Source organism: Balaenoptera physalus (genome assembly GCF_965194825.1).
Source record: "Balaenoptera physalus genome assembly, chromosome: 1".
Taxonomy (NCBI): domain Eukaryota; kingdom Metazoa; phylum Chordata; class Mammalia; order Artiodactyla; family Balaenopteridae; genus Balaenoptera; species Balaenoptera physalus.
In genome coordinates, this window is record NC_138882.1 from 164,661,909 (window position 1) to 164,689,600 (window position 27,692).

General features: G+C 48.4%; 2 protein-coding genes across 16 annotated transcripts in view; one reads left to right on the forward strand and one right to left on the reverse strand.

Annotated features, from left to right (window-relative positions):
* Positions 1-26,435, reverse strand: part of MACF1 (microtubule actin crosslinking factor 1) — a 341,407-nt gene extending 314,972 nt beyond the window's left edge. For all 13 annotated transcript variants that reach the window (XM_082421741.1, XM_082421742.1, XM_082421739.1 and 10 more), the window contains exon 1: positions 26,201-26,435. In XM_082421741.1, coding sequence (XP_082277867.1) covers positions 26,201-26,420 — 220 coding nt within the window. In that variant the 5' untranslated portion in view covers positions 26,421-26,435. The remainder of the gene's footprint in view (positions 1-26,200) is intronic.
* Positions 12,003-26,182, forward strand: LOC309641893 (uncharacterized protein). 3 transcript variants are annotated; one of them, XM_082422569.1, is made up of 3 exons: positions 12,003-12,386; positions 22,690-22,736; positions 23,692-26,182. In XM_082422569.1, exons 1-2 carry the CDS (start codon positions 12,004-12,006, stop codon positions 22,700-22,702), a joined length of 396 nt encoding a protein of 131 aa, XP_082278695.1. In that variant the 5' UTR covers position 12,003; the 3' UTR covers positions 22,703-22,736; positions 23,692-26,182. The 3 variants fall into 3 exon arrangements, 2 of the variants coding, with proteins under 2 accessions (XP_082278695.1, XP_082278694.1); XR_014252809.1 differs by having other exon boundaries at positions 12,003-13,386; positions 22,690-26,182; XM_082422568.1 differs by having other exon boundaries at positions 22,690-26,182.
* Positions 26,436-27,692: the final 1,257 nt, after the last annotated feature.

The window sequence follows — 27,692 nt, forward strand, 5'->3', positions numbered from 1 at the left end:
GCTCGCCGCTACTAGAGAAAGCCCACGTGCAGCAACGAAGACCCAACGCAGCCAAAAAAAAAAAAAAAAAAAAATCCATCCCCACTCAGCTTTCTAATCTCTGGAGCTTTTATTTACTCAACTTTCCATATCGTCACAAGCCTATTCGTTGAAGGTATTATACATCTTTACAAGTCAGAAAATGAGACGTAATCAACAGGAGGAGGTAGAGGAGGAAAGAACGCAGGGGTTTTGGCTCTGCTTTTAGACAAAGGCAAAGGGAAGCAGCTAACGAGAGCCACAAAGATTATACGCTGCCTCTATTAGCCCCCTTAGTAGTGCCCCCCACACCGATCGTCTCTTATTAACACACCAACTGTGCCACAGCTACATCAGCTCCTGCCTCTCATCCCTTCTCAGTGGCATATTCATGCTAGGGCCTCCACCGCCTCAGCCCTTCCCAGGAGCCGCCCAAAGGCTGAGGAGGCCTGAGCGATGGGAATCTAATGCTCCCTCTAGCTTTGTCTTCCACAGGGAAGGTGGAGGGAAATTCCAGCCCCTCACAGACGCCCATTCTTCCTAATAAAGGCAGTACTACATGAATAGTGTTATTATACTAATTAAAAATAATAACAATAAAAACAATGAATCAGTCCTCTGGGAGAGGTGAGGATCTCAAAGCACCCCACCTGAATTAGTCTGGTTCCTGTTCTCCGTTTGGGAAACTAACCAACAGAGGCTGGGGTGGGTCCTACATTCTTATCCCCAGAGGCGCCCCAAACCAGGCCAGACCAGCTTCTTTCCAACCCAACTCTAACCCCATGGCTCATTTCTGGTGTTTGTGTGCACACGAGCATTTGCAGTAGGTCTGGGATGAATTTCCTCACGTTACAATTGTACAGAGGACCCAGGCCTTCCGGGTGTTCTCCTGCCTACCACTCCAGCCACAGGTCACGGAGAGTGAGGGCCCCATTAGGATCCTGACCCAGCTGTATGGAGAGGGAACAGGGCAATAAGGTCTTGCACGACTAGAAAGGACATTGAAAGGAACTGCCTGGCACCGAAGGGCCATGGATGGGAGCTCCCTGTCACTCTGGTTGGAACAGGAGGTAAGCTTGACTCTGTCAAACCCCTTTCCCTCTGGACGAAGTCACTTTTTAGGAAACCTTCTACGGGGAAGATGATAGCTGCATGAGGAGCAACCATCTATTTATTATTTGTTCAACTGCTTATACATTCTTTATTGTCTTTCGTCATTTGTAACATCTATTGTATACTTTAACTCCCGGGGGCAGACAGAGGGTTTATGAACTCTACTTATTCAGTGTTAGATACTGTACTACATTCAAAGAGGCTCTTAACAGAGGCATTTTTGCTGATGGTGATGACAAGGATAGTAGAGGGCGTCCATACATGCAAAGCAGCCTCCCCTGGAGTAGACCGTCCACTGCACTTTGTGAAACCAGAGGCAAGGGACAAACAAGCATACACACACAACTCTTGCAGGACTTAGAGAGAAATTGTACCGGATCAGCCAAACCAGAGACAGAAATGAGATCAAAGATTCTCCAAATTAGTGGAGACACACCTGCCACTCCCAGGGGTGACTCACATCAAGTTTACCCAACACAGAGTCCAAATTTACAAAAAAAAGAGCAGAAAACAAGTCACAATGTGGAGAACATACCAGTTAACAACTAAAGCAGGTAGAGTGGGTCAAAGGAGTAAGACCTAAGTCAATTCTGAAGGTAACCTAATACACTAGGAAATATCCTCTATAGTAGAGGAAAGGTGAAGAACCCAAGCAAGTAGAGGACAAAGGAAAGGGTAACTAATACGCTTTGTAGATATAAAGGTCAGATAAGCTCTGAAGGACACTATCATGATTTGAAAAGCAGTGATTATATTGAACCTGCTAAGGTAAGGCAGGGAAGGTTCTGAGTCAGGCGAACAAATCGACCCCATTCGCTGTCCGCCTGCCAAAATAAACAAAAAGGAGGCTGCATCCTCCACAACAGCCACTCTGTCTAGTCTTGCAAAGAACCTGATCTTCACAAGCCTGGTCCAAATAGAATAGGGAATACTAATCCTGCAGTCTTCATGGAAAGCACAAACATTCCTAAACTCAACTGCCCTGGGGAGAGTAAGTGAAGCTAGCCCCTGAGGTGTATGCCAATGCTAAGCCACTCTCCGTATCAGACAGTGAGATGAGGATTAAAGACCACAGGTGAGAAAAGCCTCTATGTCAAGAGTCAAGATGCCCCTGACCACAAAAGTCAGATTAAGTCAACAAATAGAGAAAAATCAATTTCTGACATGCACTTTAGTAAATGATATAAAAGAATACAAAAGATACATATATGGTTCCTGCCCTGAAAGAGCTTACAATTTTGCTGGGGGCACAAAATACAAGTCAGCCAGAGAATACAATCTATAACAAAGCAGATGTTACTTTTTTTTTTTTTAGAAAGACACCTTATTCTGTAAGGACCCCTTGTTCTTCCATCAAACCTACACTGGAAAACTTGGATCCTGGATCAATCCACCTGTCTGCTTTCTCAGTATCTACACTCAGGTTGTTGAGTGCTTCGGGGGCTAGAGGGAAAGAACGAACGAATGCACCCCTGCACTCGCGTGCACACACACAGCCCCTACTCTCGGCAGATAACTTCACCCCCTACTTTTAGAGAGAACCGGAGCCATCAGGGGAAATTCCCTCGCCTCTAATCAACCAACTTGACCACCTGCATTCTTGCCTTCCTCCCTCTTATCTTTCTCATCAGACACATTCCTCTTTTGACTCCAGATCCCATGCTCTCATCGATTATTCTCTCCCTCCCTTGAATTTTATTCTTTCCTCTGCTGACGCTTCCCAAACAGCACTTAAACACGCTGAAGTCTCTTTTGCGTTACAATTAACAAACAAAACGCCCTCTACCCTGCATCCCCCTCTACATAGTCATGCCTTCCTCCTCTCTGTTCCATCAAAGTCTAGGTTTCAAAACGCACTTCTCATTCACTCCCCAGCCCACTGCTTTCTGGACTGCACTTCCCACATTGCCACTGAAAATGCTCCAGGATAGGTGACCTTTCTATCAGAGCCTGCAGCCCTTACCTCGCTTGACCTCTATATAATCTGACAATGTATGGCAAACCTTCCTTCTAGAACTCACTTCTCTCCTCTTCCTCCTACATCTCTGGCCACTCCCTTTCGGTGGACAGTTTCCTTCGCAGGATCCCCTTCCTCTGTTCCCCAAACCACCCTCCCTTTGGAGTTCCCCAGAGTTTTTCTGTCTCAAACCTCTTCTCACTGTACACACACCTGCTCAGCAATCTCCTGGTCCATCCACTCCTGTGGCTCTGATTCCAGAAGCTGACAGCTGCCCCATCTATAGCTCTCCTGAGCTCCACATTGTATACAACCACCTACTGCAGGGCACCTCTGCCAGCATCCCACAGAAACCTCAACCTCAACGCAACCAAAGCTGAACTCAGTACCATCCCCTGCACCAGCACTGCCACCATGTCACTGCAAATAACCTTCCTCTCCTTATACTCCCAATTTTAGTTAATGACACCACCCACCCACGCAGAAACCTGCAAGTAATCCTAGGTTCTTCCCTCTCCCCTCATATGCCACATTCAATTATAGGCATCAAAATACATGGGGGCTTCCCTGGTGGCGCAGTGGTTAAGAATCCGCCTGCCAATGCAGGGGACACAGGTTCGAGCCCTGGTCCGGGAAGATCCCACATGCCGCGGAGCAACTAAGCCCGTGCGCCACAACTACTGAGCCTGCACTCTAGAGCCCGTGAGCCACAACTACTGAAGCCCACGCGCCTAGAGCCCGTGTTCTGCAACAAGAGAAGCCACCTCAATGAGAAGCCTGCACACCGCAACGAAGAGTAGCCCCCGCTCGCCGCAACTAGAGAAAGCCCGCGCACAGCAACAAAGACCCAATGCAGCCAAAAAAATAAATAAATAAATACATGGATTGTACCCCTTAACGTTTCTTGATTTGTCCACTTTACATTACTAGGTCCACAACCTTAGTTTACACTCTAATCACTCCTAAATTACTGTAACAGCCTCCTAACTGGTCTGTCACTAGCCTTGCCCCTCTCCAATCCTCCTTCACGACTCTACCAAAGCAGGGATATTTCTAAAATGTAAATCCAACCCTAGTCTTCCTTGCCTAACATCCTGCAATGGCTCCCAAAAGCCTGTAGGATGAAGTCTAAACTCTGCAGTATGATATACACAGCCAGTCAACATTCTAGCTCTGCCTACTTTTCCTACCTCATCTCATTTCTCCTTCCCTCACATCCTGCACTCCAACCTTACTAAGATCCCATATTTCCTCTCCTAAGGCTCTCTCATCCCTACTTCTGTTCATGCTGCCCAGAATGCCCTTTACCTGAACTTTTTGCCCAGAGTTCTGAATTCTTTAGGTGACAGCTCAGTCATTTCCTCTTGGATGTCTTCCCTGGCCCTTTCTCACCCTGGCTGTCATGGGTACTACTCTTCACTACCATGGCACCAGACTCATCTGTTCGATAGCACTCCCTACAATGGACAGTAATTGTCAGTTTACCAATATGTTTTCCCTGCTAAACTGTAAGGTCATAGAGATGCAAGGACAATATCTTTGTTCCTTCAGCACCTTGCCTAATGCCTGGTTCAGAGTAGACACATTCAATAAATGATTACTAATTAAATGAATGAATGGATCCTCCAAACAAGCCCCCTGACACCCTGGGAGATTAGCACTTCAAGATATAATGGAAGATTTTAGAAGGGATTTAAGAGGATTTCTTATGCAATTCTTGGCAGGTATTCCTGGAAGCATACAATGAAGGTTATCCAGAGAATGGGTAGAATAGGTATTCTGAGGCACTCAGCATTGTTAGTTTAAATGAGAAGTAAAGACCAAGAAACACAACCTCAAGTCATAGGTTCAAAGGTACAGTCCTATCTAACAAGTTCAGAATGGAGTAAAATGTTTAAAAGAAGATTTTTATACAAGAAAGAAGACTTTGTTTTGGAATAGCCCTGGCATGAGGGGTAGTTAATTCTTTTTTTTTAAGGCAAAATCTTCTAGAAAGAGTTAGCAATGTTAGTATAGTATCTGAACTTAAGTCCCTGTACCTGCCCAAAATGTCTCTCAAATATGCCCCTCCCTCTTTAATATCCCTTAATCTAACCTCTTGACTCAATTACATCACTGACCTCCTAGAGAGTCAGACTCCGCTCTCATCCGTCATTTACACAGCCACTACGTTAATCCTGTCCATTGCATAAAACTCAGGCTCCCCGTATGAACATTCACAGGACCTTCTTTCCCTCCACCCCTAATCTTAATATTTTTTCAATGCCCCTAAGTGCCCCCCACCTCCCCGCTAACACACTCCCCAACACAGTGTCTGCTTATAGCTACTGGTAGAATACAGTGTACACAGTGAGCTTATTCATTGTTGGTGACCAACTGAAAAACACAGCCAAAAAAAAAATCCCTTCCTATATATCTCAATCCAACATGCTCCTGCGGGTTGAAACCATCTGAACTCCAAAAGACACTTCAAGCAAGCTTGTTCTTTTCATCAACACAAAGGAACTGTGTTTACATTTCTGAGTAAAAATGATGAGAGAAATTTGCTATGGTAAGAGGGAAGCCAGCAATACAGCTGGCAAAGCCCTTGCCCAAAAGAAAGATGCTGACTGACCAATTAATTAACTTGTCCTAGGCAACAACCCAAATCATTCTTGATAACAGGCATACATCCCTGATGACTGACACATGGTCATGCAGAAGAAAGCAGTTTTGAACAGAGAAAGAAAAATAAGTGTTTGGGCCCAGTGAAAGCAGACTCACAATGTAACACAAATTTATGGAGCCAAAAGCAAGCTAAGGTATCAGATCCCAGGCTGGCTAAAAAGGGCCTATCCTTGAAAGCTGCATTCTCTCCAGCTAAAGCACATCTATCTGTTAATTGGCTTGCCTCTCCACACTCCCCCTATACACATACACACACACACACACACACACACACACACACACACACACACACACACAGATGGAAGGCATATTATCTGAAGTTCTATACACTGTCCTGTATTTTTTACCATTTTCTACATTAAACACATACTACTTTTACAATATGAAAATAAAATTGTTTTAAAATATGACTTGAAAGTGCTATGACTGCCCTTTCTCTTGAGAGAAATTCCCTGCCAATCGACCACATGCAAAAGAAGTATAAAAAGTCCCTACAATGTAAGAGTATAAAACCTCATTAGGGAAACAATTCTAACAGACATGAGGCAATGCAAGAATAACACAAAACAGTATATAGTTAAAGGACTAATTATAAGGTAGACATTCTAAGGGATCAGGGAAGGGAGAGATGAATGTCTGATAGAGGAATGGAAGAAAGCTGCATGGAGGACACAGGGCTCGTGCTTAGCTTTAATTAAGAAGAAAGAGATAAGACTTGAAGAATCAGAGAGAAAGGGAGAGGGCATTCCAGGAAGAGAGAACAGAAAGACACAGAGGCAGGTATGAGGACCCAGGGGGAAGGATTACTGAGACCTGCCCAAATGAAGCAGAGAACCAATCACAGTGGATATAGTTAGGTATGCAGGACAAGTCAGATTATGGAAGGCCCCAAAAGCTGGAGACAAAGAATCAGAAATTCAGTGTAATTTATTCCAGGAACTGAGGAGTTCTGGAAGGAAAAATAATATTTTATTAGAAGTAGCAAAAAAAGTTGGAATAAACATTCTTAGATACTGCAAACCAAGCCAATGGGCCTGAAAGGGCTCCTACAGGCCAGGAAATTAGTAAATGCCCCTGACAGAAGCAAGAGAACAGAGGCTTAAACTCCAATCAAAACCGTGAAGAGCAAAAACAGGAGCTTTAGCGCACCACACAACCTAGCTGCAACGTGGCTCAACATATAATTACCAGAAGCTGAAAGGGCCAACCTTACTTAGTAGAAGGAGGGCCTAAGTGTTTTCAAGATCACTGAGAAAAAAACACTACCAACTCATTGTGCAACCCATAATTGTTCACTTGTGACTTTGATCCTGTTCCCAGATGTGCACTCTGAAGTATTCTCTCTACTGTGATCTGTAAAACCTGAAATTGGCACTGAAAAGTACCAGGACAGTAAGGCCTCAGCTGATGCATTTCCCTGGTGTGCATGATGTCACCTGCCAAGCAAGCAAGCAAGCAAGCAGTAGCTCTCATAAGCACTGTTAGCACAGGCACACATTTTATGATTTCAACAGCATGAACGTGGCCAAAGCTTGTGATTTCCCAGCAGACGGACTTGACTCACTTTCTGAATTAACAGTGTTCATGTCCAAAAGTAGCAATTAGTCTATTGTTCTGTCTAGAAGCTATCCACTCCAGTTCATGGGCTGTGTTCTAAAAAGGAACTTAAAAACTGGGTGTACATTTAACCAAGAGGTTGCTTCAGAGTATCGCTTGAATAAACAATACCAAATCCTAAGCCTGTATTTTCCAACCACTGTGTTAACAAAACTTTATCACTTTGCACTACACTGCTTTTGTATAAAAATTTCAAAGTGATTTACATATCATGAAACCTCTCCCATAATAAAAGAAATCCTTCACAGTTCAGAGATCCAGTAAGCCACATAAGGTGTGTGACTGTAGTTCAGAGGCTAGAAACTGTTAACAATAATGATACTAACATACAGTGATACTAACAACTAAAGCATTGTCGCAATCAACCAAGTCACTGCTCTGATTTTTAAATTTCCTTCTATAATACAGTATGAAACCTTCATCTAGAAGCCTGGATCCTCTGGCTCTTGGACAATAATTTAAGTCTCTGCCTAAATTTGCCCAGGTGTATAACACTTTCCTTACAGGATATTATGGAGATCAAATAAGATAATGAATATGAAGCTGCTCTGTAAAATACAAGGTACTATATACATGAAGGTTTTTCTAAACATTAAGGGCCTAATATGTGCCAATAGCTCGTTTATATTCTCATGAATCCCAAGGAGTTAGTATTATCATCCCCATTTTAACAGACGAGAAACACAAAGATCAGAAGTTAAGCAACTTTTCCAAGGTCACACAGCAGAAGTTAAGTGGCAAAATTAGGACTGAAGAAATTCAAAGCCTTGTCTCTTTCTACTATATCATGCTGCCTTGCTGGTTTTACATATTAAATAGTAGGTAGACCCTTCACTCCTAACGGTCTGTGCAGTAAGTTTTGTTAAGTTCTTTTCTGTGATATGATAAACAAAAATCAGTCCTAATTAGCTTCCTATAACCCATGGTACCTAGTGAGAACTCTGAAGTTTTTAAGTACCAGATAGTCCATGTTACCAACGTTGAAATGTGAATGTTCTCTTTTATTCCTAGTCCAGCCTGGCATGTAAAGGCTTTTCAGTCATTAGGGCTTTGTGAAAACAGAAAGTATAATTCCTCCTGAACCAACTTACATATTACCCTTGCTGCTTAACCAACCACCTCGAATCCAGATTGTGTTTGTTTTTAAACCTCCTCCCTAAAACCTAAAACTCTGTCCATATGTGGCCTAGAATAGAGTTTGACTCTACACTAAGAAAAGAATCAGATCCTGGTTCTCCTACTTCTTCGACTACTGTTGTTTCTTAGTTTCCGTTGGTGTTCACAGGGACCTCAGACTACAGAGAGGAGAACTTTGTGATGGGCCCATATCATCATCTGGATGAAACATTCCTCTTTTCTTTGTTTTCATGTTTACCAAGCAACCATCTGATTACAAGCTTCATAAGCACTTTGGTATAAAAGGAAAAGGGTGCTCCAGATAGCAATGTAAATATTTCCAATCACTGAACAGGTATGTCCTCTATTATGAAGTAATAAAATTGGCACACGAATGGCTGCTTTTTTTTTTTTTTTTTTAACTTTCAATGACTGACTCCCCCAGTGCCTAAGGAATAAAGCCACAAAAGAACCTTTACAAGCTGGACTCTGAGTTCTTTACAGTATCATCTGCTCCCACAAAACTCTAGCCCTTCAGTCGCATCCAACTACTCCTGTTCCTCGAACCGTTCATCCCTTCATGCCTTTGCACGTGTTATTTATTCCCTCTGCCTTCTCCCCTCCCTACCGCCCTCCATCAGTCTAAATCCCATTCATCCCTAAAGGTTCTCTCAAGTGTCACCACTTTTGTCAAATCTCCCAGTGAACCCCAAGTAGGATATTCATCCCTCCTCTTGCTTCCATAGTACTTTATCCACACCTCTGTTCTAGCATTTATCACGTTTTGCATATATCTTTCCCGTGCTAGATTGAATAACCAAGGGCAGGATCCAGATATCATTCATAATTCTGGCATCTCCAGTGGCTAACGCTGTGTTATCTCTAACAGATATATAATAATTGTTCGTTGGAGGACTGGAAGAATGAAGAACCTACCCTGACTCTGTCGGGGTGCTGCCCACTCTGAAATGTTAGGATCCAGAGTTATTACCTAATACCTCCTGTTTGCTGGCCAGTCAGGCTCTGAAAGAGGCTTTGGGATATTTAGGAAATGAAACAGAGTGTTTATGTCCATGCTAAATCATCTAATCCTGCCAAAACCAGGCTCATGACCAACATACAGGGAAACGGTTGCCAAGCACAATTCTGGAAAACCAATGCTTGACAACCATCCTTAATACAGCTGCAATACATACTGCTCTACTCCCTTCACAATGCAAATGCATCACCTCCCTTCTCATCTTTGTCCCTTCCAGGGCAGTTTATGCAGCTGAAAACTTTAGCTCTCCTTCAGAATACAAAAATCCTATGTCATTTGTAGAATGAGGTGACTACAAATTAATAGCAGCAGAAAGAGAGATCCAAGTAATTTAGTGGCCAAACAGTGAGTGTCTAGGACCCCATCATCATCAATATCTCTTTCCCCAAGTCTCTCCAAATCTAATTCCTGGCTTTAACCTCACAAACTACCTCCCCTGCTCACTCTATTGATTCCAGCTTAGGCAAACAGTTCTCCAATAAGGTAGTAAGGGGATTTCAAAGTCTGGAAAATGCAGGAATTCCACACAGCAAAGTAACAAAAGGCCAGGGTGCTAATCCACCCTGACATCCCAGTGACAATGGTGCAGTGGGGGGAAGAGAAATTCTTCTACACCTATCATAAAGCGGACTGCACAACAGTCTCATACAGCTCAAGTTAATTTACTCTGGCCAACCATTTTTGACTCATTCTTCCCCTCAAGAGAGAGATCTGTGTCTGCGAAGGACCAAATTCCTATACACCTGATCAAAGTCCTTCAGAGGAAGGCCAAACTGAGAGAGACAGCTAAAAGGACTGGACACAGGAGCCGCTCCTGGAATACGTTCTACTTCCCCCTTCTTTCCTAGTTTCATAAGGCAGCAGTTCAACTTCCTTTCAGCTGGAGGCCACCAGCAATATGATTCACTGAGGTACTGGGATTTCTTCACCTATTTTTGTTTTAATTCTGCTGGTTTTTAAAGCTGTAACAGCCGACACAGGCCCAGAGGGTCCTCCCTCTGAAGAATGCAGAGTTGCTCAAAAGCCTGCAAAGGAAACTTAATGAAACCATCCACTTAGCAGCATTTTTTTTTCAATGAAGTTCAGCAGCACAATCTAACCTCTTTGTGCTCTGAAATGAACCACATTTCTTAAAAGAAAGACCACAGGGGGGTGACAGAAAACTTGCTGCAGGCAGGAAAACCTGGACAGCTTACAGGAGCTGATGCAGAAGGGAACAAGTAGAACTCCCAAGCAGGTCCATTTCAGCATTTTACCTCTCTCTCCCTCCCTCCCTCTCTCTCTCTCTGCTGCATTCCCAAGCAGAACTCTAATGGCACGAGGAAAACAAAAAAAAAAAAAAAAAGCGTTTTACAGCTTCTTCATTAGTTTCCCTTCACTGAGTAGCTGCCATAAGCAAGTATGCTGGACTCGGTCAGAAGGGCTTAAGTTTTCTCTCCTTCAGATGAAAAGAAACTAAAGGCCCAGTCACAAGGGCCCCAGCTGAATAAAATAGGAGAAAGTGCTGCCTATGTAGTTTCTGGGAAAATCTCCATGTCTGTGGAAAGCACAACTGCCACACAAAGCAAAATCCCAGAACTGGATGTTAAAGATCAAAGCAGGGGCCTCCCAAGGCCACGCATCCCTGGCTTCCACTAAGGGGCACCTACAGCAGTTAGGGAAATGCGGTCCACCGAGACTCTGGGCCTGTCAAAACTTTCTCTGCAGATACCCGGGCTCTGGATGAGGCATTAACTTGCAGAAGTGCTTAGCAAAAGAGCTTCCAGGGGCGGAAATCCGAGCTCCAAGACAAGTCTTTGTGGGGGGGTGGGGGGGAGCATAGATCCCTGCCTCGATCAGGCTGGAAGCCCCGGGGCTGGGGGTGGGAGGAGGCCTCGCCACCAAAACTGTACATTCACCGACCCCGGCCGGTGCTCGACCGCTGCCCCCCCCGACCCCCAAGTCACCAAGGTGGTTCACAAGCTCGGCTGCCACGCGACTGAGCGGAGGCCGAGGGAGACAAAAGGGGGCGAGGGACCCTCGGCGGGCACGCGGAGGTCCGAGCCTCTCCAGGAACGGGTGGCTTCTCCCGCCCCAGCTCCTCCTCCTCCCCTCCTCCCCCTCCCCGCACTCCCCGCCGCGTTAGGTCGCCGAAACAGCGCCCGGCCTCGCCTCCTTCCAGAGGGAGCCAGATAACAAGGCACAGAATGTAACTAGTGCTATGAAGGCGCCGTCCCAGGTGGGAGAGGGCTCGGAGGCTGTTCTCAACTCTGGAAACGAGCCGGTCCCGGCCCCCGGCGGCTCCGGCCCAGCTCCAGCGCCGGTGGGCGCCACCCCGCCCGCCGCCCCACCTGCCGCGGGCCCCGGCTCCGGCCAGTCCCCGGGCCGCCCGCCCGCCGCCGCACCTTTGTAGCGCTCCAGCACATCCTCGTACGCCTGCACGAACTCCTTCTCCTGGCTGCGGTTGGCCGGCTGCTGACCCGGCACGTAGCCGGCCATGGCCGCCCGCGCCGCGCTCTCCCGGGGCCCCGGCGGGCGCCGCTTGCAGGTCCGCGCGCTGAGGCGACGGCCCCAGCCTCGGCCCTTTGTGCGGCCCGGGGACGGCGGCGGCGGCGCCCTGGCTCTCGGCTCTCCGCTCCGCGCCTGCCCTGCCGGCCTGCCGCTCGCTCTCCGCTCCTTAGCCCGCTCGCGCTCCGCCGCCGGTCCCGCTGGCGTTTCCGCCTCCCCACCCCTCGGCTCCGCTCCTCCCTCAGCCCACCCCGCCGGCGGCGGCGGCAGCGGCTCCTCCCGTCAGGAGCGCCAGGCCCGGCCCGCTCCCCGCCCCTCTTCCCGCCGCCTCCGCGGCCCGGCGCGTCCTCGGCCCTGGGGCGGCCCACCCAGGTCCCCCCCGCAAGCCACACACACACACCGGGGTCTGTGGACCTGCGCGCGGCCGGGCAGGGGAGGGGGCCGGGGTTGGGGGCCGGGAGGCCGGCCCCCGCGGGGGAGTTCCGCCGGAGCCCCGCTGGGTGGGAGGCCCCTGGCGCGTCGGGATGAAAGGCCAGGCCGGCCGCAGGGGCGGCGAGAGGCCGGGGCCCACTCCGCGGGGCGGCAGGGCTGCCCCGCTCGGGGCAGACCCACACCCGGGGCCGGGACAAAGGAGGGAGCCCGCTGGCTGGAGAGAAACCGAGCTGGGCCTGTGCGGCGTCTGGAGAAGAACCCAGACACACTCAACGGAAGGGAGCGAGCCAAAGACCTAGATAGATCGCAGGGCCAGACGCGGTCCGAATGAGGCCGGGGCAAGATCCAGAAGGGCTGCCGGGTGAGGCCAAGGGAACACTCAGACCACAAAGAATCCCGGGAACAAAGGGTTCTCCAGAAACGGAAGAAACTGAACTCGAAATGAGAGAGCCTACCCAGCACCATGAAGTAAACCAGGCCCAGAATGAGGAGCCAGAGCCTGAGAAATGACAACTGAGGGAATGAAAACAGGATTCTGACTGCACCGTGGGGTGAATAAGAGGAGAGACAGGAGGACACACATCTATAGGGAAAAGATGCAACAGGATTATTATACTGTGACAGCCTCAGGCACAAAAAGGCTTAGATCAAAAGGGAGAAATGTGGGAACCTGAGACTGAATCAGGACTGCTATGGAACAAAGAAAAGAATTCTGGAGCATAGCTGCTCAGGGAAGAAAAAGGGAAGCCAATTATTCTCTGTCATCAGGGAAAAGGAAAGAATGAAGTAAGGACGCTGGTAAATATGGGTAGGGATGTATTGGGGACAGTTTTGAGGAGGGAGTTCCCAGTATCCTCTGATCCTGCATTCAGTTGTGTATCCTTCAGACCCAATATTCACGAACTGCACTGGGGCCAAGAGCAGTGAACGAGGAACTCAGGTAAATGCAGGTGATTTTTTGCCCACATCTACCCCCATCCAGCCATTATCCTCCCCAGCCTCAACAAGCCTGTTGATTTGGGGGATGGGGGAAGCAGGTGGAAGAGTGATTGTGGGTTAAAAGCTAGGCTGGCTGATCTCATAATAACAGCACGCTGGCAAGTAAAAGGAGAATTCATGTGACACTGAGCAGACAAAACTGGGACTCAGGCTTCCATTTCAGTTCCCATTCTGAGATTTTTAAGAGAAGCGTCTCACCCCCAGGACAAGGCCTGCATCTCTGTACGCTATGAGTAGTGCCAAGTATTTGGTCAATGCTCAGCAAGCACATTAATAACAAGAAGAGATGATAGGGCTTCCCTGGTGGCGCAGTGGTTAAGAATCCGCCTGTCAATGCAAGGGACACGGGTTCGAGCCCTGGTCCGGGAAGATCCCACATGCCAGGGAGCAACTAAGCCCGTGCGCCACAACCACTGAGCGTGCGCTCTAGAGCCTGCGAGCCACAACTACTGAGCCCACGTGCCACAACTACTGAAGCCCGCGTGCCTAGAGCCCGTGCTCCGCAAGAAGAGAAGCCACCGCAATGAGAAGCCCGCGCACCGCAACGAAGAGTAGCCCCTGCTCGCCGCAACTAGAGAACAGCCTGCGCACAGCAACGAAGACCCAACGCAGCCAAAAATAAAAATAAAGACGAAATGATGCTTTTCACTAATAGGTGCACGATGGTTGTTTCCACATCATACCATGATCAGAAATCTGGTGAGCAAGTCATTAATCATATCTTTTTCCAACAAGTTTTGCTGGCCTGCCCAAATTCTGGGCATAGAGACCATACATGGAAAGGCCTGAAAGAGGACGGACAAGGAGGATCCTTGGGCAAATGCTCATTTCCTTCCAGTTTAGTCCTGTGTGCTCAAAAAAAGCTAGTTTGCAGTTTGGCATCAGTGGCTAATGAGCTCAGTTTAAGAAAAAGAAGAGAAGAAGCTTGAGGTTTATTCTCTGTAAAATAAATAAAAAGCTTTTAGTAGAAAATGCAGAATGAAGGAGTCAGTGATTGATGGCATAAGCACATTTTTCGTAAACAGCAGAGAATATAGAAATGCTAACTCTGAGGATCTTGACTGTATCAGTGCTGAGTCATCTGCATTTCCTATATTATTTTATTCCAGTGGGGCTAGGAAGGCCCAGACACAAACACACAGACACACACCTTCCAGCCTCGCCCCCAAACAGACATCTGCCTCCTCATTTTCATCACAGTAAATAGGAAAGTCCCTCCATCCCCTCCTGGGGCTGCTACATACACCACTTAAGCAGGTTCCTCAAGAATTGTGACTGAGGTTTGCCAAAGGTGAGGAAAGACAAGGGCAGGAAGGGAATAAGAGTCTGTTCTGGGAACCAGGCTTTGCTGAAGGCCTGGGGGCGATTTGGGGGAGAGGGCAAGGGGTTGAGATTACCATTAAGAAGCATGGTAATCAAGGAAGAAAGTTCTGGTTTGGGTTGTGGCTAGAAGGGCTTCTCAGACTCAAGTAGCTTTCTTGGCAAGATTTGCATTTAAATGCTCCTAAGAGATTTCGAAGTAATGCATTCTTCTAATGAATGGAAAGGGGGAAGTCCACATGTTTGGCTGATGTTCCTGTTTTATACAGAGAAAATTTTACAAGGATAGAGGAACAAAGCGGCTGCTGGGGGGATGGGAAGAAGGAAGCATAGGAAGGGGAGGTTTTTGGTTTTTTCCAAGCAACAGTCTAAATTTATAGCCAGACCACACAATTGGGACAGCTCTGAGGCTTTCTCCTTTTGGTCTATGATTTTCCTTTGCTCCAATGGTGAGAATGCTGTTGCATTTCTAAAGAGGCTGCAATGGGGTAAGCTGAAGGAGGCAGGGTGTACTCAGAAGGGCATCTAGTGGGGGGAAGGGGTAGCGCAAGTAAATAAAGCTCTATTTTTCTCTGAGTGTCCTCCCCCACTTAAAGCCTCACCAGGTGCTTCTCTCCCTGAAGCTCAACTTCTTTCAGCTCCTCCAAGGGGCTCTCGCCTCAGGGCCTTCCCACCTGCTTTTCTCCCAGGCCAGAACCCTTCACTGCTCTCCTCTTTGGGCCTGGCTCACTCCTACTCAGGCCTCTGCTGAAAATTCCACAGGGAAGCCTGCCTTCATCCCCCAGATGAGTAGTCCCTCCTGCCTCTCTACTCCCCTTTGGTAATAACCATCACACTGAAGTTATAGGTTCAGTGTCTTTCATCCTTACTAAATCATTAGCTCCCTGAGGGCTGGGGCTGTTGTGTGTCTTGTTCACCACAGGGTCCTTAGAATTTAGCAAATGACCTGGCACGTAGAGGGCACTCATTAAATATTTAACTTTTGATTAAATGCGTGAATGACTGAACCAGATGATCCTAAAATACTCAGCTGCCTGTAGCTTCTGACTAGCTAGAAGGCTAATGTATTTAAGAAGAGACTATGCTTCTCTCACAGCTTCCCTTATCTCTGCCTGGCATTCAAAGTCCTCCATATTTTGACATCTACCTTCCTTTACAGTCTGATCTCCCCTTATACCCTCACGTTCAGCATCTTCCCCTGTAATCAAACTCGGAGCCTTTGCCTGGAATGTCCTCCACCCCCAACTCCACCTACTGAACCCTTACCCATCTTGAAAGCTCACCTGAAACGACTTGAAGTTATTTTTAGTCAATCCAGGTAGAAGAGGCTCTTCTCCTCAAAATCCCAACTGCATTTTCTTTCCCCTATTCCTCGGGCAACCACACGCACTGTGCATGTCTGCATCGTTGCCTCCTTAACCTCCTGGTTCATAAGTTCTTTGAGGCGCAGGCATCTATTTCACCTTCTTCATCGTAGGGCCTAACACAATGCTTTGCACCTAGCGGGTGTTCAGTAAATATTTGTTGAAGGCGTGGATGCCTCGCTGAAGACATACGGGGATGGGGGTGTGGGCTCGATCTGCGATTCAACACAGTTGAGAGTCCAACTCAGTGTCCACTCAGTGGCCAAGAGCTGATGGCATTTCATGTGCAGGGAGGAAAGAGGGAAGTGCAAAATCATTTCTCCTGTTAGTGCTCCTCTTCCAATCTCTGGAAGATTTACTCCTAGCACTTCTTCAGCTTGGCTCATGCTGCATTATTTTACATGTGTTAATTGAGGCTTTATAAATAAATTCTTTGCTAGTAGGGGGTGTGTGTGTGTTTTCTCTGTTCCTCTTTGAAGGGGTTAGCTGTCTCCTGTGCCCTAATAGTAGCTGGAGCCAGACAGCCAGACACTGAAGGGGCTGCCCCAAGCCCTATCCTTTGGCCAGCTCTTGGGAGAAAATCTAGTTCTAGGCTCAGAAGACCCATCTCCAGGTCCAGCCCCACCATCCTTTTAGACACCAGCTTTAGCCAATCCCAGCCAAAGCTCCTTTTCGGCCCAGACCCTGGAAACCCTTGCTAAACTTTGCCTCAAGTTCCCAAATCTGCTCTGGGGTAGGAAGGCTTTGCCCACTATCGCGCTGCCCTCTTCTGTTCAGAAAGTGAAAAATTGCTAATTTAAGAGGCCGGGATGGTGCCAGCCACCCAGGAAGACAAGATCCCAGCCACCGGGCAGCCCATCACCCCGTCACCATAGCAACCTTCAAAATGGTTACTCAGCCATCTGGGTTACCATAGCAACTGGCCAAGTCTCTCCACCTCAGCCTCCCCCTGGGTCCCCTGGCTTGTCAGAGCCAATGCCAAAGAATCTTCCCTCTTTACTGGGGGAAATGAGCAGAAGCTGGACCCCTGATAGGCAGCTGTCCCAAAGGGGCATGCAACGCCTTGCCCGCCCTGGGCTTCCCGAGGCTCAGTGGAGATAATGGGTGTTAAGGCACTCTCTGAACCCTGAAGTGGCACACAGATGTTAGCTGTCATTAAACCACTGTTCCTTGTAATGGGGAAGGCAGTGGGTTGCCTTAGGCAGAGCTAGTGCCATTCCCAGCTTGGTCCCCTCACTGGCTGGGAGACCTTGAGCAAGTTACCCAACTCTCTGGGTTTCTGTTTCCTCTACTACAGCACGTCGGCCTCCTAAAGTTATTTTGAGGATTAGGTCAAACATAGCATGTAAGATCCTAAGCACAAAGCCCAGCATTTGGAACATATCAATAGTAGCTGGCAAAGGTACTGGCCCCTCGCCTATCTCCCAGTCTCTGTGAATATAACTGTTCCATTTTCCTTTTTTAAGGAATCAGGCCAACCTGAGCCCTATTTGCTCAACCGCACCCAACCTCCCTTCCTGCTCTGGGGCAGGGAAGGGCCTCATCCTGTGTGGGGCCTCCCGAGTTCCTACCAAACAGGGCCATGGGCAGTCTGTACCCTTTGGGGAATTGGGAGGTTCCCCAGATTAGGAGCTGTGGCTCGTGACCTATGAAGCTCCCTCCAGCCGACACAACATCTCCCCAACCAGTACTCCCTCAGGCTTTAGAGAGTGGTGGCTGCTGCTGATTGAGATCACAGTCACATGGAACAGTTCACCGGCAGCAGGGCAGGCCTGGGGCACAGGCCCCTCTCACAAGAACAAAATTCCTTCCCTCTGTGGTTTAAAAGACTTCACTCCTATTGCATCTCAACTTCAGTCTCTCAAGACAGAATCCTCAAAATCTATGTTAGGGGTACTTTCCTCAAGTACATTGGCAGGGTGCTGACTCAAACCCAGGGTCTGTGGCTTTGAAGTGTTTTAGGCAAAACAGACAGACACATTCCTCAGAAACCAAGTTCACTCACAGAACCAGGTATGCTCCAGCCTAGCTCTGTGTTTCTGGGAGTAGGGCATGAACCTCAAGCTAGAAGGAACTGAGGATCAGAGACAAGCGACACTGAAATACCCCTGGGCCAGGAGGCAGAATCCCCCCTGATATTTCTGCGAAATGGTTCACTGGAACTTGACCAGACTTCAGAAAGAACTACTGAGCAGATAAACTGATATAGTTCCTACTGGGGGAGAGGCAATATAATATCAGAGTTTAAAAGTGTGGGAGGTGAAAGTATGCGATTTCTGGAACTTCCACCTATGTAACTGGGGAGGCAGAATTGGGGTGTGTGTATGAAATAAGACTGGCCATGAATTGATAACTCTTGAATCTGCATGATGGGGGTTCATTGTATTCTCACTACTTTAGTACACGTTTAAAGTGTTCTGAAGAAAGCTGGGAACTTGGAGTTCGGCCAACCTGAACCCCAGCAATGAACAATTCCAAAGGGCACATGCCCGTGTTGTGTTTCAGGGGACGCTGTGCACATTCAGCAATGCTGCATCCCAGCTCCACTACTGGCCAACTGCATGAGCTCAAACAAGTTCCTTAACTTTCCTCTCTGTAAACAGGGAGAATAGCACCTACTTCCCAAGGTTCCATGAGGATTAAACGATATATGGAAAATGCCTGGCACACATCTCAGACTCAATACACAGGAGCTTTTCCAGCTACTATTTACTAGGGGATCCCAGCTGGCATCGGCTCTCAGGAGCTCCTGGACTGAGTCCAGAGTTCAACTCCCCAGACTAACCTCTGGATTCTTTAACTCCTAACTCCCACCAGCTGTTCTCTCTTCATTTCCCTTCCTTCCTTTCTATTGAGGCCAAAGAAAGGAGAGCAAGAATAGAAACAAGCAACAGGGACATGCCCTCTCTTTTCAGACTGTCCTGGCAAATTCCTATTTCTTTTCCAAGTCCCACATCAAATGCCATCATTGCTCTAAGCTAGGAGGCAGGGCAGAAGTAGGAGGAAGCCCTTCCCTCTCAGAATGTCCTCACAACTCTGGGTTTACAATGTGCACAGCTCATGTCACAGCCTAGCTGCCTTTACAGGTGGGAGCTGCGTTCTGAAGCCCAGTCTGAGCCTAGCACAAAGCAGTCCTAGGAATATGTGTTAAATGAACATGTGCATGATCAATGAATGAGCAAAGAAATGAATCAATGCGGTCATGAATTAGTGAACAAGTGTATGAGTGAATGAATGATATTAATGAGAATAGCTAACACGTATCAAGTCTGACTGCATAGCAGGCATGCGCCAGGCCCCTCATTCCCACTACCTCATTTATCTCACTCTGCAAGACCTGGCGGTGGCACTCTTGCTCCCCCATTTTACCCGTGAGAAAGTGAGGCTCAGTGAGGTTAGTAACTTCTCAGGGTCACCCAACTGATGAAGTGATGGAACTGGGACTCCAGCTGACTCCCAAAGCCATTCCCTGGAGTAAATGAATGGAAGATTTAAGAGGGAATGAGGGGTTTCCCTGGTGGCGCAGTGGTTAAGAATCCGCCTGCCAATGCAGGGGACATGGGTTCAAGCCCTGGTCCGGGAAGATCCCACATGCTGCGGAGCAACTAAGCCTGTGCACCACAACTACTGAGCCTGTGCTCTACAGCCTGCGAGCCACAACTACTGAGCCTGAGTGCCACAACTACTGAAGCCCGCGAGCCTAGAGCCGGTGCTCCGCAACAAGAGAAGCCACCGCAATGAGAAGCCCGCACACCGCAAAGAAGAGTGGCTCCCACTCGCCACAACTGGTGAAAGCCTGTGCACAGCAACGAAGACCCAACACAGCCAAAAAATAAATAAATTTATAAAAAAAAAGAAAAAAAAGAGGGAATGGGAAGGGAAGAGGATGCCTAAAGACACACCCACTGAGGCTCCAGGCAGAATCCTCCCCTTGACCACAAGGCAAAAGCCTGGTACCCTCTGGGGTAGGGGTGGGACACAGCTGAGAACAGAAACTTCAGCCCACAATCACTCTTCAAGTTACAGGGGCTTCCAGACCTTCTCTGCAGCAGCATCCTAAGTCAGGGCGGAGATTCGAGCCAGGGGCACCAGTTCTGCTTCTGCAGGAGAGCCAAGGCGGAGCCAGGAAGCTGGCTGGCTTCTACCTGACAGGTGGCAACAGGCAGACCAGGGGCCAAATCACAGCAGGTCCTAGCCACAGCAACTGGCCAAGCTCAGGATAGCACTTTGGTGTTGATGGGTTCTTAACACTCACACCCAGGTGTGTTCACAGACCTTTCCCCAGGAGGAGGACTGCTGGAATAAAAGACGAGTGCAGCCCCAGATCCTGCTGCACTGTCAGCGCCTCTGGAGGCATCAAGTCTCTAACCCCACGGGGCTGAGAAATGACAGCTTTCCACAGCCCCCAAATCAACCCATCCTTCCTCCGCATTCCTAACCTCAGTCCTAGGCTGCTCCAGAACAGAAAGGCGTGAGTCAGACTGACATTCCAAACCTGTCTTTGTGTCACCGGGGAAGTCACTAGAAAAGCATGATGGGAATCCAGTGGCATAAAGACGGCACCTTGCAATGTGACAACCACCTTCCCAGACTAGCTGCGGTCCCACAGGGACCCTGAGCCTCAGAAAAAGGACAGCTTGGCTGTCTTTTCTGCTGCCTGCACAGAATTCTGCCCACGTGGTCATTTTCCATCCCTTCAGCTAATGTGACCCAGATTTACTTTCAAAGAGCTGGAGCTGAGCCGGTGGTGTGTAGCTGCAATCCATTCCGCCCCACTTTCAGGGACTCTCTCCTGTTCATCTCTCCTGCTACTGAAACGGAGCTCCAGGACAGGGTCAGGGACTCTGAGGATATTGCCAGGAAGAAGTAGATAAGCTGGAAAGGAGGAGGAGCCTTGGGCTCAGGAGTAGGGATTCCCAATAGAATTGCTTTTAGGGCTCCATTTTCCACCCCTGCATCCCCTTTTTCCCATAATGGCTTGGCCAGAACACACACACACACACACACACACACACACACACACACACACACACACACACTTCCATCTGCTCTCTGACAAAGCCCTGGAGTGAACAAAAGAAAGGGACAGGACTAAGAGGCCTGGGGCCACTTCCTTGCTCACCTAGGAAACTACTGGCTTCCTGGAGTCCCCACTGCCTCTTCTAGTTGCCCAGGGAAGATACGAGGAATGACACGCTAAGTGCAGTGACAGACATGTTAACCCATGTTTGTCTAGTATGTTCTGACTTTCATCCAATGATCATTCGAAGCAGATGTCATCATCTCCCCTTTACAGATAAGGAAACCGAAGCCCTAAGAAGTGAAGTCATTTGCCCAAGTTTCCTGACTCCAGATCCACTTGTCTTCACAGTGCCTGGCACATAGCTGGGGCTAAACCCACTTTTTAAACTGAATGAATGAACAAGCAGCGAGGCACCTTCTGAGAGCTTCCATCCTGGAGGAGAGACACATGGGCACAGAGGATCAGACTTCTTCCTCTGACCAGGCACAAGCTCTTAAGGCTACCTCCCCAGGAGTGAGCCCTTGAGTGACTCCAGCAGCTGAGCGTAGGCTCTGAAAGCAGGAGCAAACACCAGCATCCGAGCTGCATTTCACAGCCCTCCCTGAGCCTCTAGCTGCTAGAGCCCATGCTTTCAGAGGGAGATCCTGGGGCAACACCATGAAGGATGAGATGGGCCTCCTGACCTCAGTGAGCTCTCACCAGCGAGATCTGGAGGGGGAAACATACCTGGAAACAATGAACTTTAATATAAGGCCAGCTGAAACAAGGGCTGGGTAGAGATACGATTGCTCTCTGACTGGAGAGATCAGGGAAGGCTTCCTGCAGGAGACCACGTTGAAGCAAATGTTGGGGATGATGACTTCACCAGCACCTGCTGGGAGGTTCCCAAAAACAAATCCTATAGATTTCTACTGGTTCACCGGGAGGCCAGTCCTTAGCCCTGAGTCCCTGTGCTCCCTTCTTTCATAATACATACAGGAATGTAATTATTTTGTCCCTTCTGTCCTCTTAACTAGACTGAGTTCCATGAAGAACGGATCACATCTTCAGTCATCCTTAAGTATCAATGCCAAGAACAGGGAGGGTCCTGAATATGTGATGTTAAGATGGTTGAATACCTGATTGATAGGTAGATAAGGAATCCTTCCTGCACCCAGCCCTGCCCAAACAGGGTCCCTTCCTCCAGATACTTTACTGCCATCTGCAGGAAATTTGCCACAATACAAACCTACAATGACAAAAGTATGAATGGTGCCCCCTAGAGTCGTGCAGTGTACAACCATGTGACATGGTCCTGCACTCTTGTTTATTCCCCCCACTCCTCATAAGCCCCAAGGGATACAGCCTTCTCTCCTCTCCCCTCTTCTACGCTATGGGGTTGTGTTCCTTGCTCAAGTACCCTCCTCAGCTCCCCGCTTCCTGTCACCCCGCCACCCCACCGATGAGTAAGGATATTTCTATTGCTATTCAATAACAGAGAGGTAAAGGGCTTCGAAGAGTCAGTTTACTAGATCTTTGTCTCTGCTTTTCTCTATAGGTCAGGATCCTGAGGCCTCTCCCAGAAGTGACCAGAATGACTCTCTGGTGAGTCTGGAGACCAAGTCAGCTATTTAGATTGTCTCCTGCAGAAGTTTCCGGCTGGCCGGGTTGCCAGGTATTGCCTAAGGGAATGGAAATAGCAATGTACCCGGAGTTAGAAGATCTGGGTCTACTGGTCCTGTATGACTATAGGCAAGTCCCTTAAACCCTTTGGGCCTCAGGTCCTAACACGTGTCCCACCTAACGCACTGTCACTGTGAAATCTCTGTGATCAACAGAAACAAGGTTTTCTCGTTAATGACTATCATTCCACTTCAATGTGGCCGGGCTTAAGGAGTTGAGAATAGGGCTAGCAAGGACGAGAGAAAGAAAAAATGGAGGGAAAGGATGAGGATGGGAAGAATAGGGTTACATCATGCGTGGGGCCCCTAGAACCTGTTCTGACTTTGTAGACTGAGATCCGCAGCTTTCTCGGCCCTGACATGCCTCTCCATACGACACGTGTGATCAGCAGGGGTCCCCCATCCGGCCTCTCCAGCATAGGGGAGGCCCTGAGACCAGCGCAGGACACCGAATGGGGCCAGGGAAGGGGGCGGTCTGTGTATTTGGTGAGACTGATTCAGACACCCCCGCTTGGCTTCAGAACCCAGGCCCATGGGGAGGAAAAAACTGCACAGGCCACAGCTGGCTTCCAGGATGAGACTGACTTCATTTCCTCCCAGAATGTAAGTTCTAACTTCAGAGAGCTTCAGCGCACATAGGGTCTCCCAGACGTGCCCTTCCTGCACCTCACAGGATGCAATCCCCGAAGAAGGAAGGCTGCCTTTTTAATTACTCTGGTAGAACCCCCATGATGTTCTAAATCACAGGAAGATCTCAGCCAGGCCCAGAAGTAGCGGTCCCGCCTCTTCTCTGCTGCCTCTCTTCTCTCCTGCTAATGAAACACGCCCAACTGCAGCGCACAAGTTATTTTTAACCATGGCAGTCTCCCCGTTTTCAGCCTCACTGGCCCAGCCCCCTTCTCAAGACAGTTATGTGGCAGTGTCAGGACGTAAAGAAGATCAGCCACGGATGCCAGAAGCAGCACAGCAACCCCCCATCCCTTTGCTCAGTGGACCCAGCAGCGTTCTGAGGGATTAAGCCCCCTTGGGCCCACTCCATTTCTGTTCTAGACTCGGAATGTTAAACAGCAGGCAAATCATCCCTTGGGGTTCTTCAGAGAAGACTGGACGGGGAATTCATCGCAAAGGGATCTATAAGTACGGTCAGTCATCCCTCGGTATGTGCGGGCGGATTGGTTCCAGAACCCCAGCAGATACCAAAATCCACGGATGCTCAAGTCCCTTATATACAAATTGATGTAATACAGTTGACCCTCCATATCTGCGGGTTCCACATCTATGCATATGGAAAGCCCACTGTGTTCATGTGTGATGGAGGATGGGGCTGGAGGGTGTGAGGAAGGGAGAAAGAGGCCTCCACTCTGCTGCCTTCAGGAGAATGAGGGGTTTGTGCATCCAGAGGCCCCTCAGTGGGGACCCTTCAAGGCTGGAGACAAATAAAGCCCTTCCTGCATCGTAGGGACAGCTCTGAAACTCTATTGACTGGCTGATGCCATAGGCCCAAAGGTCTCGAGAAAGACTAAAGAGTCCTTCTTCAAGGGCTTCCTATTGCCCACAGAAGGGGTTCAAACTCTCCAGCCTGTCTTCCAGATCTCCTCCCTTGAAGCTCACCCCCTCTCAAATCCTTTCCTGATTACTTGAGCCCACATAGCCCTCTCCCCACCTAGCTTTCCACTACAGCCCACTGCCTGTTCCTGGATCACAATCGGTCACATATTGAATGAATATGTGAATGCAAGCACTCCTTGCATTCATTCATTCAATACTGGTTGATCTCCAAAATGCACAAGGTCCTGTGAAAGGAGCTGGGGGTAAAAACATAAACAAGACATGGTCTGGAATTGCTTACAGTCCTAAGGGAGTGACGGGCACCCCGTGAGATGACTGCTATGCTGTACCAGGGAACAGAGGAGAGAAAAGGATGAAATGAGAGCGGAGGAGGGAGCTCTGGATACCTCTGGGGGTAACAGGGAGAGGGGAGGCGGCCCTTACAACAGGAGGAGGGGCTCCTGGCACCTCGCAGAGAAGAAAGTTCAGGCATGGAGGCCTGATCCTGCAGGAGGCACACCTGTGGGAGCCGAGGTACAGCTCAATGTGGCAGGGTGCCTGGAAGTAGCGCTGATTTTGATGGGTGTTTATGCCATAGCCTTTATTCCACAGGGATGAAAAGCCAAAGAAGGTGTGTAAGCAGCTGAGTAACAGGATCAGGTCTGCATTTTTGAACAAAATACTCTGTCAGTCATGTGGAGCAAGGGGGGCAAGACCAGAAGGAAGAGAACTATGGGATGGAGGTTGGAAGGTCCAGGTGAGAGATGACAAAGTGGAGGCAGGCAGGGTGCCTTGTTTGAGGGACACAAAGGAGGTAGCAGGACAGGCCTTGGTGATGGATTGAAAGTGGGTGATGTCACTGAATTCGCTGCAGGCGCTGCTCTGTCTGTCTTTCTGTCTGCACTCTGGCACCAACACCTGCTGAGGTGCTGAGCACAACCCACGGAGGCAGCTCTGGATGCCTCTGGTGGAAGCAGCAGAGAGAGCACTTCCCCCTTACAGAGCCAAGAACCGTGCAAAGAGCTTTACATACATTATCTCATCTAATCCTCAAAACAGCCCTGCACAGGAAGCATTCTCAAGATGAGGCAGGTGAGGCTTAGGCAGGGTGAGAGACTTGCCCAGAGTCACACAGCTGGTCAGTGGCAGGGTCACAATCCAGCACCTTCCCTCCTTGACTCCAAAGTCCGGGCTCGTGACCACTGCACTGCACTGCTCTGCTGCTTGGCAAAGGGGCAACAGCCCCAGCCCTTGCCCTGCAGAAAGGGTAAACATGGACCACATTTTTAGAAGGCAATGTGTGTGAAACTGCCTTCTCCAAGGACTTTATTCCAAGGAAATAACTCAGTGGAAGTCAAGTATTGTTATTCATAAAGATGTTCACTGCAGCATTGTCCATTGTGGCAAAAAAAAAAAAAAAAAAGTGGAAAATGAGTAGGATTTTTTAAATCATGAAATATTACACAGCCTTTAAAAATGGTAACTATAAAGCCTAAGATGTAACGTGGAAAATCTTTTTGATGTAGGAGTTAAGTGAAAAAAGTCAGATCCAAAATGGTACATGAGCCATGAAAGCGACTACACAGAAAATATAACTGCATGGGGACAAAGGCAGAGAAGAAGATAAAAAAAGGAAAACAGGGCTGGCTTTAGCACACAGGCATTAGGAGTGGCAGACTTTCCTCTTCAAATTTTTCTTTAATGTCTTTTCATCATCTTTCCAGTAGTAATAATACCAAATTGGACTCCAGCTGTCAGAGAGCCCAGGGAGGGCACCTCCACCACCCCACCCCCATCCAGCACACCCTTGGTCCCCAGCTCACTCTGGGCCTCTCTTACCAGCGACTCTGACCACAGCACGCTCCGCAGGGTCCAACACCGAGTCCTGGCTTTTCCGCTTTTTCTGTTCATGCAGTGGCAGGTTCCAGGGTAAGGTGTCCCCTGGGGGACAGGGAGACAGGCTCCCTGACCGCTCACTCCTGTAAGATCGCTCACTCCGACATGACCGCTCGCTCCGGCATGACCGCTCACTGAGCGTTTCTTCATCTGAGGAAGACATGGCCCAGGCAGGGGCTGCAGCAGAAGGGCCTGGGGCCCAGGGAGAAGTGATCTGTAAGGGAGAGAAGTGTATGTGAACAGACCGAAGGGGTCACAAAAGGAACACTGGGACTTGGGAAGCGGAGGTTCTAGTTCTGGTTCTGCCACTGACTTGATTTCTTTACCTCTCTGAACCTCAGTTTCCCTATCTGGAAAATGGGGATAATTATACTACATGACAAAACTAACTCATGGGGTTTGGGGGAAATCACGTGAAGTAATATATGTGAAGGTGCCTATAAATCTTAAAACACTATGTAAAAGTTAGCTCCTATTAGGGACTTCCCTGGCAGTCCAGTGGTTAAGACTCCACGCTTCCAATGCAGGGGGCACGGGTTCGATCCCTGGTCAGGGAACTAAGATCCCACATGCCACGAAGCCACCCCCCTACCAAAAAAGTTAGCTATTACTAGTAACCACTATTTTTGTTACTTAGTACTTGTGGAGGATTAAGCTTTCAAGTCTTATAGATAGATATGGATTCAAATTCTACCCCGTCATTTACTAGCTGTGTGACCCTGGGGAAGCCATTTAACCTCTTTGAGTCTCAGCATCCTCATCTATAAAATGGGAATGTAATAGCACCTACCTCACAAGGCTGTTTGCAAGGAATATATGAGATCATGCAGGTAAAGTGCTTAGCAGAGCCCGGTGTCCAATAAGCACTCAACAAACAGCATCTATTATTACATTCCTGTTCTACTTACCTCCTGGGAATGTTATAAGGATAAAATGGGGCAACAGATGGGAAGTATTTTCAAAAAGCTAAAGCACAATCTCAGTGGTAGGCATGCAATAAAGCATGAGTTAGAATAGGCAGAAATTCTTGATTTCTCCTGTACTGTCTCTGGCAAAAGACAGAGATTAGAAAAAGCACTAAAACTGAAGTAAGACAGACCTGGGTATAGCTTCCGGTTTGGCCACTAAAAAAATTGCTGTGATCTGGGGCAAGTCATTTCACTTCTCGGAGACTCAGTTTCCCCATCTGCAAAATGGGGAAATATTTCAACTTCTAAGTTGACGTTTTAAGAACACAGCAAAATGCAAATGTAAAACACTGGCTGGTGCCATGCGTGGCACACAACAGGCATTAGATAAAATGTTCATTTGCCGGGCTTCCCTGGTGGCACAGTGGTTGAGAATCTGCCTGCCAATGCAGGGGACACGGGTTCGAGCCCTGGTCTGGGAGGATCCCACATGCCGCGGAGCGACTGGGCCCGTGAGCCACAACTGC

Bases quoted from the DNA above. Each gene is read 5' to 3' on its own strand.
- LOC309641893 (XM_082422568.1), top strand. From the start codon at position 12,004: ATGGCCGCCCGCGCCGCGCTCTCCCGGGGCCCCGGCGGGCGCCGCTTG.